Raw genomic sequence first — 15,892 nt, 5'->3', positions numbered from 1 at the left:
ACGACACAGGCTGGAGAGTCCCGTCTTTGTTCGATCGACAACAGGAACAGATGGACCTCAGACTGTGACAAGATCAAGAACTTTTCTGACTCCTCTTCAAGTGTGGAGGATGTTGCAGCAGTGATTAGACCCTACAGATTGGAGCCGTATCTTTCGGACGAACATTCAAGCCAGGAGTATTCTGGCAGCGAAAATAATGCCGACAGTGTTTATGGCAGAGCCGAAGCAGAGGCAAGAGACGTGCCAGTTCCAATGGATTTTGAAAGGCTGCAGAATATGGAATGGTAAGGGAGGCTTTGATTTTTGTTGCTGCTGTTTATAACACACTAATTACTCTAATTATGTCATGTTTACATGCCGCCGCCGTGTTTACCCTCCGCCGCCGTCTTGCCGCCGCCGTCTTGCCGCCGTCGTGTTTACATGCCGCTGCCCTGTTTTCATGCTGGTGCCGTGTTTACGCCGCCGTGTTTTCATGCCGCTGCCGTGTTTACGCCGCCGCGTTTTCATGCCGCTGCCGTGTTTACTCCGCCGTGTTTGCATGCTGCTGCCGTGTTTACATGCCGCTGCCCTGTTTGCATGCCGCTGCCGTGTTTACATGCCGCTGCCATGTTGCCACCGTCGTGTTTACATGCTGCTGCCCTGTTTACATGCCGCCGCCGTGTTTGCATGCCGCCGCCGTGTTTACATGCCGCTGCCGTGTTGCCGCCGTCGTGTTTACGTGCCACTGCCCTGTTTTCATGCCACCACCATGTTTACGCCGCCGTGTTTACATGCCGCTGCCGTGTTTACGCCGCCGTGTTTACATGCCGCTGCCGTGTTTACGCCGCTGTGTTTTCATGCTGCTGCCGTGTTTACACCACCGTGTTTTCATGCCGCTGCCGTGTTTACACCGCCGTGTTTACATGCCGCTGCCCTGTTTACGCTGCCGTGTTTACATGCCGCTGCCGTGTTTACGCCGCCGTGTTTACATGCCGCTGCCGTGTTTACGCCGCTGTGTTTTCATGCCGCTGACGTGTTTACACCGCCGTGTTTTCATGCCGCTGCCGTGTTTACACCGCCATGTTTACATGCCGCCGCCGTGTTTACCCTCCGCCGCCATCTTGCCGCCGCCGTCGTGTTTACATGCCGCTGCCCTGTTTTCATGCTGGTGCCGTGTTTACGCCGCCGTGTTTTCATGCCGCTGCCGTGTTTACGCCGCCGTGTTTTCATGCCGCTGCCGTGTTTACTCCGCCGTGTTTGCATGCTGCTGCCGTGTTTACATGCCGCTGCCCTGTTTGCATGCCGCTGCCGTGTTTACATGCCGCTGCCATGTTGCCACCGTCGTGTTTACATGCTGCTGCCCTGTTTACATGCCGCTGCCATGTTTACGCCGCCGTGTTTACATGCCGCTGCCGTGTTTATGCCGCCGTGTTTGCATGCCGCCGCCGTGTTTGCATGCCGCCGCCGTGTTTGCATGCCGCCGCCGTGTTTACATGCCGCCGCCCTGTTTTCATGCGCCGCCATGTTTACATGCCGCCACCGTGTTTACGCCGCCGTGTTTTCATGCCTCTGCCGTGTTTACGCCGCCGTGTTTACATGCCGCCGCCGTGTTTGCATGCCGCCGCCGTGTTTGCATGCCGCTGCCGTGTTGCCGCCGTCGTGTTTACGTGCCACTGCCCTGTTTTCATGCCGCCGTCGTGTTTACGTGCCACTGCCCTGTTTTCATGCCACCACCATGTTTACATGCCGCTGCCGTGTTTACGCCACCGTGTTTACATGCCGCTGCTGTGTTTACGCCGCTGTGTTTACGCCGCCGTGTTTTCATGCCGCTGCCGTGTTTACGCCGCCGTGTTTTCATGCCGCTGCCATGTTTACGCCGCCGTGTTTGCATGCCGCTGCCGTGTTTACGCCGCCGTGTTTTCATGCCGCTGCCCTGTTTACGCCGTCGCGTTTACATGCCGCTGCCGTGTTGCCGCCGTCGTGTTTACATGCCACTGCCCTGTTTTCATGCCGCTGCCGTGTTTACGCTGCCGTGTTTGCATGCCGCTGCCGTGTTTACGCCGCCGTGTTTTCATGCCGCTACCCTGTTTGCATGTCGCTGCAGTGTTGCCGCCGTCGTGTTTACATGCCGCTGCCCTGTTTTCATGCTGCCGCCGTGTTTACGCCGTCGTGTTTACATGCCGCTGCCGTGTTTACGCCGCCGTGTTTTCATGCCGCTGCCGTGTTTATGCCACCGTGTTTGCATGCCGCTGCCGTGTTTACGCTGCCGTGTTTGCATGCCGCTGCCGTGTTTACATGCCGCCGTCGTGTTTACATGCTGCAAGATTATTGTGAACATATTATTTGGGGTTGACATTTTATGTGTTCCTGTGAGCAGTGAGAACATGGAGACGGTAGAGGAAAGTGTCTGCTGTCTGGAGCAAATGTGGGTGTGCGAGCAGCAGCCGGACATTTCGTGCATCACACAACACCGCAGCTTTCGATCAATCTGCCTGGACATGAAAAGGCTAAAACCTTTCGCCCTTGTGTTTGTGTAATATGCTGCTACACACTGGTCAGGCATATCGACAAACAAGTCCCTGAGAGCTGTGTTTAATCAAAGTTTCTGCCGCAAAAAAAAAAAAAAGTGTAAACAACGGCCGCCAGGCGCGCAAGCCGATACGGTCTACAGCCTGTGACGTATTTTCGGCTTGGTGCTCAGTGGGAAGCTGTTCAGGGGGTGTGCACATTTTTCAGTGGCGGGACGTTCAAATGTTTTATATAACGGGAGAACTGCGTCCATTTTCCCAAAACGCTTAGGTTGACCGAATTATATAACCTTTGTTACATGTAATAAGACTATGTTGTCTTTAAAGTATCATATCCACTTTAAAGCCTGCAGTGTGAAAGGCCCTTTAGTGTCCTCAGTTCCCAAATGCTTATTGAGTGTTGTTAGAAGGAAAGGTGATGTAACACAGTGGGAAACATACCACTGTCCCAGCTTTTTTGAAACGTGTTGCAGGCATCCATTTCAAAATGAGCAAATATTTGCACAAAAACAAAAAATATCAGTTTGAACATTAAATATCTTGTCTTTGTGGTGTATTCAATTGAATATAGGTTGAAGAAGATTTGAAAATCAATGTATTCTGTTTTTATTTACATTTTACACAACACCCCAACTTCATTGGAATTGAGGTTGTATTGTGTTGTGTCGGTCAGAATGAGTTTGAACATATCGGCAGAAATTCCGTATCATGCGTCTGTGCTACATAACTGTCACCATGATTGTGGTTTAATACCACTGTCAGCACAGACTAGGACGCTTGAGGGGAATTCTTGTGTCTGAAGTTGAACGTTGGCTTTTGGACGTGCACGATATCCTTAAAAAGTGTAATCTCTTTTCTGTCATTGTTATTAGGAACTCTCCCAGGATTCCTTTAGCTCCCAGTCCAACGCTCCCCCCTCCAGTCAGCCCAACAAGAATCAAGAAGACAGCATGCAGGGCCGGCCGTCTAGTTTACCGGTGAGCTCCCTACCTTCAATCCTTATCCTCAATCTTTCTCTCTGGTTGTTTTATTGATAGAGAATTGGAAACAGGCTTGAATTATAATTTGTCAACTCATTTGTTTCTCTCCATTTTTTAATCTGTGCAGATTTTATAGAACATCAGTTTTCAGACTGAAAAAACTTGAGTGATAACAGAATGTCATAGTACGCAGGTCTCATCACAGCATCATTTACAGTGAGCTCCATAAGTATTTGGACAGTGATGCAGTTTTTGTAATTTTGCCATCTTGAAGTTGAAATCAGACAATATGTGCTTGTTGTTGGAAACTTTTTAGAAAAATGTCACCATAATCATTTAGAAATTACAACCATTTGTTATACACAGTCTTTCTACTTTCAAAGCCCATAAATAATTGGTAGTTTTATTACAACTCATCACTTTTACAGACAGTTTTTTTTTTCTCCTGACGAGTCAGGGGTCGGATACAGGAACATTTCTAAGTTCATGAATATGTCTTGGACTTCATTTACACCAACCATGAAGAAATACACATAATATGATACTGTACGCTAACTCTTCCTGGGGTAGGTAGTTCTTAAAAACTGAGTGACCATGCAAGGAGGAGACCAGTGAGGGAAGCCACCAAGACACCCAGGCAACTCTGAAGCAGTTATTGGCTTCCACCGCTGTGATTACAGGAAATGTGCAACATGCAAGTTGTACGTTTTGTGTGGATGAGCTGCAGAAGAACGTCTTTAAAAGAAGCCATGTATTTATGGCTAGTTTGCTAAAAGGCACATGGGAGACTCCAGTCTAAACAGTACGACTGTGATGCAACTGGGAAAGGTTTCACTATTCCCAATTTCTCCAGAAACATCCACAGAAGCCTGTGACTATAATCTGTTATAAATATAATAATCTTTATATTTCTTTTGGCAAATTATTCATAGCCTCTAATAATGTATAAAAATGGTTAAAGCATCATTCTTTTCTGAAACCCATTAAATTATAACAGTTTACAGTTGAAGCGCATATTGTTTTATGTGAATTCTGTTGTGGTGCATCAAGGCAAAATAATTTTTGTTTTTAAAAACTTTCCGTTGTCCAAATACTTATGGACCAAACTGTCTTGGCTCTTTCTCAGGCCAGAAAAAAGGAACATTTCAGAGCTGGAATTTGTTGGCAGTCGGAGCAAATTCAAAGCAAGCAGTGTTGCATCAGTGCAGTACAGAGAAGAAGTGAGGTGTGTGGGAAAAACTGCAGTTTTGTCTGTTAATGTGATGCGGCGCCAATCACAGAACGTTCTAGCTTACATTAGTTATCAAAAAGAATATGCCAACATTTCTTCTGTTCCTGCTAACTGTTAATCCTCCACTTCAAAGAATTATAGTGTCATTTACCTTTAAATTTAAAACAAATTGAAATAAAGTAAATAGTTATGTGTCTCCATGCCAGTCACACAGTGGGCGATCCACTGTGTGACTGATGACACCGTGGACCATTGTCTCGGTTTCATACTGCAAATGCTTCGTTTCAGAAGTTGTTAGCAGCACATTATGGTAATAAACTGGGTAAATCAACATTGTAGTGTGACCACAGCGCACTCAGTGAGAATGTTACACTGAATTAGAGGGTTAATGTTGGATTTTTGGGACCACAGTGCAACAGTTTGGCTAGAAGCTCTCACTCAGCTCCACAATCCTTTTAGAGAAATTTAATGGAGGTTTTATGCTTTAGAAAGCCATATGACTGGATAATTTTTGTCATTTCCCATCTTGGCCATATTTTTCCTGCCTTCTGCCAGCATGGCAATTCACTGAGAGCCAGATTTAATTACTTAAGTTTATTTTTAGAGGTTTATGTATTGTGCTTGTTGCCAGGAGTACTCCCATCTAGTGAAATATGCAGGGAAATGTTTTCCAAATTGGCACAGATGTCTCAAATATTGGAATGTTGTCTCAAATATATTGGAATATTGCAGATGCAGTGTCTCACGTCAGGTATATGTTGATATTGGATCACTTGATGCATCCACAAGATGTTTTTAATCCATGTTTTTGAAATCAGAAACATTTAATTCAAACATTCATGCAATATTGGCGGCATGGTGGCTTAGGCCACTTTCACACTGGGCTTGCATACAGTTGCGCTAAAATGCATATGGAGTACGCTGGAAAATTGCGCACATTTGGCGTACTCCCTGTGTAGGCTGGTGTGTGATGGCGCATGGTTGCGTTCCTATAGTTGCTCTGTCAAACCATTTATTAAAAACGCTGGCATAAATTAATGCAGCTGTCACACCTTGACGACCAGCGTATGCTGATGGCCCCGTTTCCACTGAGTGGTTCGGGTTGGTACTGCACGGTGTGCAAGTCAGAAAGAGTCATTTAACATTATTTTGTTTTATTTTTATTTTTTGTCTTGGTGGATCATTTTCATTGTGTACAGACTGTGGCTGCACACTGCCCCTAGCGGTTGGGTTGTGTCTGAATGTAATTAGGATGGCTAAATGCAGAGGACAGATTTCATTGCATGTATGTACAATGACAGTAAAGGCTCTATTCTATATTACGCTATAGTCTTGTGATTTTTCATTGACTGCCAGAGTCCATCCTAGTCCTTTTTTCTTGTTGTACCTCACCAGTCTTTTTGGATAAATCTTGAAGACCTTGGCAACAATACCTGCATTGTGAATGTACATTAAACATTCCAGTGAATGAAGTCATAACCTGTAGAAAACAACCATCACGATGACAAAACATAAAGTAATAATAGTCTTTAAAGCTGGAGGTTGTCAAATGTATTTGTCATCTGTTTGGGACCGCGTCTCCTTCATGTGTGTGTTCATGTTAGGAAAAGTAACCCAACATTCTTTGCAACCACTTCCTGGGGATTTCCAAGACATTTCCACGATAGGTGGGATAAAGTCTCCAGGTTGTTCTTGGGTTTGTTCTCAGTTGGACATGCCTAAATTGTCCACACAAGGATACATCTGGGAGATGTCTTAATCAGAGCCTCAAGTTCCTCAGTTGACTCCTTAAAATGTGAAAATGTGGTGTTTCTTCAAGTTCCTTCCAGGTATCCAAACCCTTTCCCTTTCAACATTATCCCGCAAGCAGCAGGCTTGGAGATCTCTTGCCTCTACTGGTGGTTGGCTCTCACTGCGGTATTGTATCACTTCCTGTTCCGGAGCACAGCGGTGTTTTTCTGTATCTGTTAGCTGTTTAATCTGCGTAGTTAGATTGATCTAGTTAACTAGATAACAATTTGTTTCACAGTGTAATCTTCACGTGCCTTAACTAAAGCACTCCCTCTGCTGAATCACCTCTAAATTATTTACACATTATTCACTTTGTGTGTTTTTAGGAATCCGCTAGCTTAGTGCAGCTACTAGCTCTTAGCCAGTTTAGCATGGCGGCTTCTTCTGTCTCTCCTGCACTTTTCTGCTCTGGGTGTGAAATGTTTAGTTATTCCTCGGCCTCTTTTAGCAGTAATGGTACTTGTAATAAGTGTAGCTTATTCGTAGCTTTGGAGGCCAGGCTGGGCGAATTGGAGACTCGGCTCCGCACCGTGGAAAATTCTACAGCTAGCCAGGCCCCTGTAGTCGGTGCGGACCAAGGTAGCTTAGGCGCCGTTAGTTTCCCTCTGGCAGATCCCGAGCAGCCGGGAAAGCAGGCCGACTGGGTGACTGTGAGGAGGAAGCGTAGTTCTAAACAGAAGCCCCGTGTACACCACCAACCCGTTCACATTTCTAACCGTTTTTCCCCACTCGACGACACACCCGCCGAGGATCAAACTCTGGTTATTGGCGACTCTGTTTTGAGAAATGTGAAGTTAGCGACACCAGCAACCATAGTCAATTGTCTTCCGGGAGCCAGAGCAGGTGACATTGAAGGACATTTGAAACTGCTGGCTAAGGCTAAGCGTAAATTTGGTAAGATTGTAATTCACGTCGGCAGTAATGACACCCAGTTACGCCAATTGGAGGTCACTAAAATTAACATTGAATCGGTGTGTAACTTTGCAAAAACAATGTCGGACTCTGTAGTTTTCTCTGGGCCCCTCCCCAATCGGACCGGGAGTGACATGTTTAGCCGCATGTTCTCCTTGAATTGCTGGCTGTCTGAGTGGTGTCCAAAAAAAAAATGAGGTGGGCTTCATAGATAATTGGCAAAGCTTCTGGGGAAAACCTGGTCTTGTTAGGAGAGACGGCATCCATCCACTTTGGATGGAGCAGCTCTCATTTCTAGAAATCTGGCCAGTTTTCTTAAATCCTCCAAACCGTGACTATCCAGGGTTGGGACCAGGAAGCAGAGTTGTAGTCTTACACACCTCTCTGCAGCTTCTCTCCCCCTGCCATCCCCTCATTACCCCATCCCCGTAGAGACGGTGCCTGCTCCCAGACCACCAATAACCAGCAAAAATCTATTTAAGCATAAAAATTCAAAAAGAAAAAATAATATAGCACCTTCAACTGCACCACAGACTAAAACAGTTAAATGTGGTCTATTAAACATTAGGTCTCTCTCTTCTAAGTCTCTGTTAGTAAATGATATAAATCAACATATTGATTTATTCTGCCTTACAGAACCTGGTTACAGCAGGATGAATATGTTAGTTTAAATGAGTCAACACCCCCGAGTCACACTAACTGCCAGAACGCTTGTAGCACGGGCCGAGGCGGAGGATTAGCAGCAATCTTCCACTCCAGCTTATTAATTAATCAAAAACCCAGACAGAGCTTTAATTCATTTGAAAGCTTGACTCTTAGTCTTGTCCATACAAATTGGAAGTCCCAAAAACCAGTTTTATTTGTTATTATCTATCGTCCACCTGGTCGTTACTGTGAGTTACTCTGTGAATTTTCAGACCTTTTGTCTGACTTAGTGCTTAGCTCAGATAAGATAATTATAGTCGGCGATTTTAACATCCACACAGATGCTGAGAATGACAGCCTCAACACTGCATTTAATCTATTATTAGACTCAATTGGCTTTGCTCAAAATGTAAATGAGTCCACCCACCACTTTAATCATATCTTAGATCTTGTTCTGACTTACGGTATGGAAATTGAAGACTTAACAGTATTCCCTGAAAACTCCCTTCTGTCTGATCATTTCTTAATAACATTTACATTTACTCTGATGGACTACCCAGCAGTGGGGAATAAGTTTCATTACACTAGAAGTCTTTCAGAAAGCGCTGTAACTAGGTTTAAGGATATGATTCCTTCTTTATGTTCTCTAATGCCATATACCAGCACAGTGCAGAGTAGCTACCTAAACTCTGTAAGTGAGATAGAGTATCTCGTCAGTAGTTTTACATCCTCATTGAAGACAACTCTGGATGCTGTAGCTCCTCTGAAAAAGAGAGCTTTAAATCAGAAGTGCCTGACTCCGTGGTATAACTCACAAACTCGCAGCTTAAAGCAGATAACCCATAAGTTGGAGAGGAAATGGCGTCTCACTAATTTAGAAGATTTTCACTTAGCCTGGAAAAAGAGTCTGTTGCTCTATAAAAAAGCCCTCCGTAAAGCTAGGACATCTTACTACTCATCACTAATTGAAGAAAATAAGAACAACCCCAGGTTTCTTTTCAGCATTGTAGCCAGGCTGACAAAGAGTCAGAGCTCTATTGAGCTGAGTATTCCTTTAACTTTAACTAGTAATGACTTCATGAATTTCTTTGCTAATAAAATTTTAACTATTAGAGAAAAAATTACTCATAACCATCCCAAAGATGTATCGTTATCTTTAGCTGCTTTCAGTGATGCCGGTATTTGGTTAGACTCTTTCTCTCCGATTGTTCTGTCTGAGTTATTTTCATTAGTTACTTCATCCAAACCATCAACATGTCTATTAGACCCCATTCCAACCAGGCTGCTCAAGGAAGCCCTACCATTATTTAATGCTTCGATCTTAAATATGATCAATCTGTCTTTATTAGTTGGCTATGTACCACAGGCTTTTAAGGTGGCAGTAATTAAACCATTACTTAAAAAGCCATCACTTGACCCAGCTATCTTAGCTAATTATAAGCCAATCTCCAACCTTCCTTTTCTCTCAAAAATTCTTGAAAGGGTAGTTGTAAAACAGCTAACTGATCATCTGCAGAGGAATGGTCTATTTGAAGAGTTTCAGTCAGGTTTTAGAATTCATCATAGTACAGAAACAGCATTAGTGAAGGTTACAAATGATCTTCTTATGGTCTCAGACAGTGGACTTATCTCTGTGCTTGTTCTGTTAGACCTCAGTGCTGCTTTTGATACTGTTGACCATAAAATTTGATTACAGAGATTAGAGCATGCCATAGGTATTAAAGGCACTGCACTGCGGTGGTTTGAATCATATTTATCTAATAGATTACAATTTGTTCATGTAAATGGGGAATCTTCTTCACAGACTAAGGTTAATTATGGCAATCCACAAGGTTCTGTGCTAGGACCAATTTTATTCACTTTATACATGCTTCCCTTAGGCAGTATTATTAGACGGCATTGCTTAAATTTTCATTGTTACGCAGATGATACCCAGCTTTATCTATCCATGAAGCCAGAGGGCACACACCAATTAGCTAAACTGCAGGATTGTCTTACAGACATAAAGACATGGATGACCTCTAATTTCCTGCTTTTAAACTCAGATAAAACTGAAGTTATTGTACTTGGCCCCACAAATCTTAGAAACATGGTGTCTAACCAGATCCTTACTCTGGATGGCATTACCCTGACCTCTAGTAATACTGTGAGAAATCTTGGAGTTATTTTTGATCAGGATATGTCATTCAATGCACATATTAAACAAATATGTAGGACTGCTTTTTTGCATTTACGCAATATCTCTAAAATTAGAAAGGTCTTGTTTCAGAGTGATGCTGAAAAACTAATTCATGCATTTATTTCCTCTAGGCTGGACTATTGTAATTCATTATTATCAGGTTGTCCTAAAAGTTCCCTGAAAAGCCTTCAGTTAATTCAAAATGCTGCAGCTAGAGTACTGACAGGGACTAGAAGGAGAGAGCATATCTCACCCATATTGGCCTCTCTTCATTGGCTTGCAGCTTCAGTGAGACCCCCAGTTGTTCTTTGTCTTTTCTGCCTCTCACTTGGAACATGTTGGGTATCAGTAAGCTTTTGCTGCAGCAGAGTTGATATGTTCATGCAATCCAGAGCTCTATTTCTGAAATGCATCTTAAGTCCAGGATGATCTCTGTGCTTTCATGTGTCCATGGTGTAAGATCTTCTTAACCTTAAGATGCTTTTGGGAAACGGGACCCAGGTTTGTGCAGAATTGCTTGAAAATAAATGGAAAAGCATTTCTGCCAGCCAAAGAGTTTCTGAAGGTGAAGTGTGGCTTCTGGTAGCCTCTGGCTAAGATAATGGTGACAGAGCCCCTTACCACCGCGCACCTTATCCTCCCGTTAAAGAGGTGTCTCGCTGTAGCACGCTGCTGTTTCCATGGCAGTGTTTATAGGTCACACTGCGGAGCTAACCTCATTCTGGGCCTTGGGGAAGGCGAGTGAGAAATGAGATCATTAATGAGAGAGAATGAAAGTGGGAGAGAGGAGTCGGCGAGAAAGAGAGGAGGTGCCGGATTGAGGGAGTGCAAACAAATAACTTCAAATGGTGTGAGTGATTGGAGAGAGAGACAGACAGAGAGAGAGAGAGAGAGATATGTGGATTAGAGGCAGTGCTGTCTTTGCCAGTAGGGGATGCCCTCAGGATGTGGTTCCCTCGTCTTTTATTTATTTCTCTTGTTTATTTATACATCTCTCTGTGGGCTCAGCGATTGGCCAAGAAGGCCAGGCCTGGTATGTTCTTATTTATTTCTTTTCTCCCCCTGACTTCTTGGGGATTCCCTAACAGCACTGTCCGATTGGCTGTGAAAGCTGTTAATCTGCCTAAGGTGTGGACGAACTGATCCTTCCCCCCGCCCACCAGGGGGCCTCTTTTTCTCCCTCTCCTGCTCCTCACCCCTGTGGAGTGCAGATGACACTGTGTAGGTTAGACATGCCAGCTGAGACGAACCTAACAGCCGAGAGACTCCAAGTGCACCGGTGGCTTCGGTATTATCTGTAAATTTAGCCGTTCTGATGTTCACGGTGGAGCATCCTGGGATTCTGATGGAATGACTTTATGTGAAGTAAGTGGTTGCTCTGGGAAACTCAGTGACAGTGTGTGTCATATTCAGCGCTACAGACTTGTGGCGTGTTTGGTTGCGTGTGATTCAGCACCGAGGTGCCTTTCTGCTTAGGACTCCATGGTGACCTTAAAACTATTTTGGAAATTACTGAAGATTACAACCTAACTATGCCCCTCTGTTTAAAAAAAAAAAAAAAAAAAAATGCAAAAAGAACAGCAGACTATTTGGCAGACTATTTATCATGATTCATTTTCAAGTTTGAGTTTCAAGTTTGAGTTTTACGACCATTTTCTCAGTTGTTGACGTAACAAATAAACTCTTTCCCTCATTAAAAAAATCAACAAACAAAACTCTAAAGGCCGAAACCATTTTGGCCAAAGTACCATTTTGAAAAGATATAAATTATGTGCAAAGTTTGAACATTCAGCAAAAGCATTGACATGGTTTGAGTTGTATTTTAGTTAAAAAAAAAAAAAAAAAGCTACAACATGTGTAAAACATGGTAAATTTCACAAAATGGTAATACACCATATACTGATGGCCACTTTATTAGGTACACCTATTAAATTGCGCGTTAACGATATCTAATCAACCAATCACGTGGTTGGGGGGGGGGGGGGGGGGGGTCACAGATCTCTAGTTCACTTTAGTGTTTCTGAAGCTTGGTGGAGGTTTAGTAGTCACGTGGTTAGGGGATGTGTTCAGTTACATTCCAACATTCTGGTGGTGTCTGTCATGTGTCCATCCAGTGTTACTGCACCCAAACATCAAAGTAGGATGATTGAAGTTCTATTTATCTCCTGTTGTAAGAAAAGAATATAATGGGGGCGGGGCGTGTATGATAATCAACAAAGTGTATTTTCTGTTTTTGTAGCATTTAACCTGATTTATTAACAGAAATCTAACAACAAGAAAAACCAGGTCTACCTTTTTGTAAGGTCTCTTTTTAGATTTGTATGGATTCAGATGTTTTAATCTGCCTCAGAACTTGTTTGAGTCCCAGTTCAATATCTGCTGATGTTAATTTAGCTACTTCAGTAGCATTTGTTGAGTGGCTGCCAGACATCATCTGATCCAGAGCACAGATGGGTCTGATTGAGCCAGGTGCTAAAAACCCAGCGTCTGTTAGCTCCGTGCTGAGGTGGGAATAAAGGAGTGCAGGTAGGAAACAGGCTGTCGGTGAGTGGGGGAGGAGGCAAGAACCAACAGTCGGACCAGCTGAACAGGTCGAGCTTGTTCCTGGTTTGTTTTCTCACAGCCTCCAGGACACACATGCGCACTTTACCTGTTGAGTATTTGTCATACTGTCTGTTCCCTGGAATGAGTAACTGTCTCTCTGGAAGTCTTTATTTATTGTTACAAATAAGAGTTCAGGCATATATCTCACGCTTGTCTGCACAGCAGTTCATAGACTGTTTACACAATCAACGGCACACTTTAGTCAGCTCGCCTATTGACATTATAATAGAAAACTGACCTTCGCCGTGCTGATTTGATCCATGCAATTATTTTCCATTACTAAACAATCAAAACCTGGGCTCAGCATCATCTCTGAAACCCATTAGCCGTGCTCACGTTATGTAAACACTGTGCATGTACATTACTGCCCCTAGTGGAGGAGTGTAAGTATCTTTGGGTCTTGTTCACGAGTGGTGGTAAGTTGGAGTGTGGCATTGATAGACAGATGGGGGCAGCGTCTGATGTTGTACCGGACTATCATGGTGGAAAAAGGAGCTGAGCTGCAAAGCGAGACTCTCAATTTCACCCATGGTCATCAATTTTGGGTCATCAACGAAAGAATATGATCGCGAATACAAGTGATGCAAATGGGATTCCTCTTTCTGATATCTGGGCTTACACTCCTGGACAGGGTGAAAAGCTCGACTATCTGGGAGGGACTCTTGAGTAGAGCCGCTACTTCTTCACATCAAAAGGAGCCAGGTGAGGTGGTTTGAGCATCTGGTGAGGATGCCCCCTGGTGGTCTCCCTAGAGAGGTCTTCCAGACACATCCAACTGACAGGAGACCCTGGACACATTGAAGTGATTATATTTCCCAGCTGGCTTGGGAAACTTCAGGAAAAGCTATAGGACTTGGCTGAGGATAGGGAAGTGTGGGATGAGCTGCTTGGTGTGTTGCCACGGTGACTCAGATAAGCGTCAGAAAATGAATGAATCGATAAATCGAAAGTTGGGCCAGAGATTCAAGGCCAAACTGTGACTACATGTACATCCAGCCAATAACCCTTTCATAATCAGAATATTAGCAATAACCCGGTTCCGCACGGCCATGTAAACACCCGCAAAAATCCGAATATGCTCATATTCCGGTTTTTAAAAACCCGAATATGACCCCTGGGTTACTCCTTTTCTAACCCGAATATCAGGTCATATAAACCCGCATTGGGATATCCCCATAGAAAGGAACATTATTTTGTGTTCTGCGCAAGTCCTGTCCGCAAGGAATCTTGGTCTTTTGAGTACGGCAACTACTTGTATGTGGTGCGTGCAACCCACCGGACACCACAGAAGCAGAGGTAAACAAGTATGGGGAAATCCAGATGCAGCAGCACAGCACCACACTTTTGGAGTGAGGAGGAAACCGAGTACTTCATTAGTATCGTGAAAGACATGAATATAATGTCTTTTATTGACGGTAGAAAGTACCGAGATAGCGACATTTACAAGAAGGTGGCCGAAAAGTTACGTGAAGCAGGATTTGCACGAACGTCAGACCAAATCAAGCACCGGTGGAAGACGTGTGTCTCTGTTTAGATGGGGATATTCCAAATGATACCAATGACCATGTATACAGGAGTAACTCTGTCTGCTTAAGCATGTAAACGGGTTGTTCCTAATGATTCAGAAACCAGAATATTGACCTTATCCTGAATATTAACGGCATGTAAACGTAGCCTGTGATTGTAGCATTGCCACGTTTATGCCACTATATCAGTTTTTTTCCTTTGGGTTTTTTTTTGTTGTTGTTGTTGTTGTTTTTTAAATTAGAATAAGATTTTATTGATAACCGCACATGAACATTTCTTCTCATCAGTTTAATTCCCGATTCCCATAATGATTTCTGATCTTTTTGTGTGTGTGTGGGTGTAAAACAGTAGGTTTACACAGGTGAAGTGCAACTGTTTATATCTGCTTAATGACATTCAGACATGTTAAACTAATTAAAATGTTCCTTAAAGAAAAGATAATAATTTGGACTTGTTGAGATTCTGGTTCTCCTGTTGAGAAGTTGTGCAAATTTTTCACTTTGCCTTTGGTGACTGTGTGGTGATGATCACAGTGACATACAAGTCTCTGGGTCCTGGACCTTTGAGATCAAGAGACACCTGAGAGGTTTATGGAGGAACTAGATCCGTGGACAGACAAAGACCATTTTCAGAAATACTGAGGTGAAGATCTACAGGTTCTTGGTGTTTCCTCTTCAGCGACGATGCTAACCGGTGACTTAAGGTGATGACTGAATGTCTGTGGTGCTACGTCTCTTCTGAGGATCCTTTGGCACTGGTGGAATGACTGTGTCAAATGAAGAGGTGGTTATAGAGATTTCTGATGAGGAGTAGTATCCCGTGCACTGTGAGAAAACATTGGCTCTGACATGTGGGCCTTCTGGCCTATTTCTCGACACAGTGCGCCAGCACCTTTATGTTGACCATCCCAGCAACTGGAAAAGGCCAAGAAGATGAGCGTGTTTCATCTGACTGTAGCCAGAGTACCTACTAGCCAGGACCCAAGATGTTTCCATACTCTGGTGGATGCAGTGATGCAGGGCACCAGTGCCTGTTCCCAGACCTGACCTCACCTGGGAGAACGAGCATTTTTTCAGTTTGTTTTCCTTCCCTGTGCAGAAAGTCTGAAAGTGGTTTTGCTCGCAGTAATCCAGTGGGAGAGCTGTAGCTTCAGAGCGACATTCTGACATCATCAAAAGAAGTGTTGTTATATGAGGATCTTTACCCTCAGTAGTGGACGTGCTGCCTGTTTGGGAAGCAGTAGAACGAGTGGTGTTTCCACCAAAATCCTTTTACAAACCGGACAAGTTGTGCTGTTGTTGCGGTGGTCAGCAGTTAATGCGCTTGTTTCCAGTGTGGAAGGTTCCCGTTTCAAGACCACCCTTTCCAATTGTCCATGTGATATGGAGTTGCATCAGGAAGGGCATCCGGCGTAAAACTTGTGCCAACTCTGCATGCAGATCTGCTGTGGCAACCTGGAGTGAAAACGAGGGAGAAGCTGAAGGGACTTAGGAGTCGCACTGTTGTCATCTTTTTT

General features: G+C 44.0%; 1 protein-coding gene across 2 annotated transcripts in view; it reads left to right on the top strand.

Annotated features, from left to right (window-relative positions):
- Nucleotides 1–15,892, top strand: part of arid1ab (AT rich interactive domain 1Ab (SWI-like)) — a 129,610-nt gene that overhangs the window by 71,954 nt on the left and 41,764 nt on the right. For both annotated transcript variants that reach the window (XM_034161400.1, XM_034161401.1), the window contains one exon: nucleotides 3,380–3,484. In XM_034161400.1, coding sequence (XP_034017291.1) covers nucleotides 3,380–3,484 — 105 coding nt within the window. The remainder of the gene's footprint in view (nucleotides 1–3,379; nucleotides 3,485–15,892) is intronic.

Source organism: Thalassophryne amazonica, chromosome 20 (assembly GCF_902500255.1).
Source record: "Thalassophryne amazonica chromosome 20, fThaAma1.1, whole genome shotgun sequence".
NCBI classification, from domain to species: domain Eukaryota; kingdom Metazoa; phylum Chordata; class Actinopteri; order Batrachoidiformes; family Batrachoididae; genus Thalassophryne; species Thalassophryne amazonica.
This window is presented reverse-complemented; position numbering and strand designations above follow the sequence as displayed.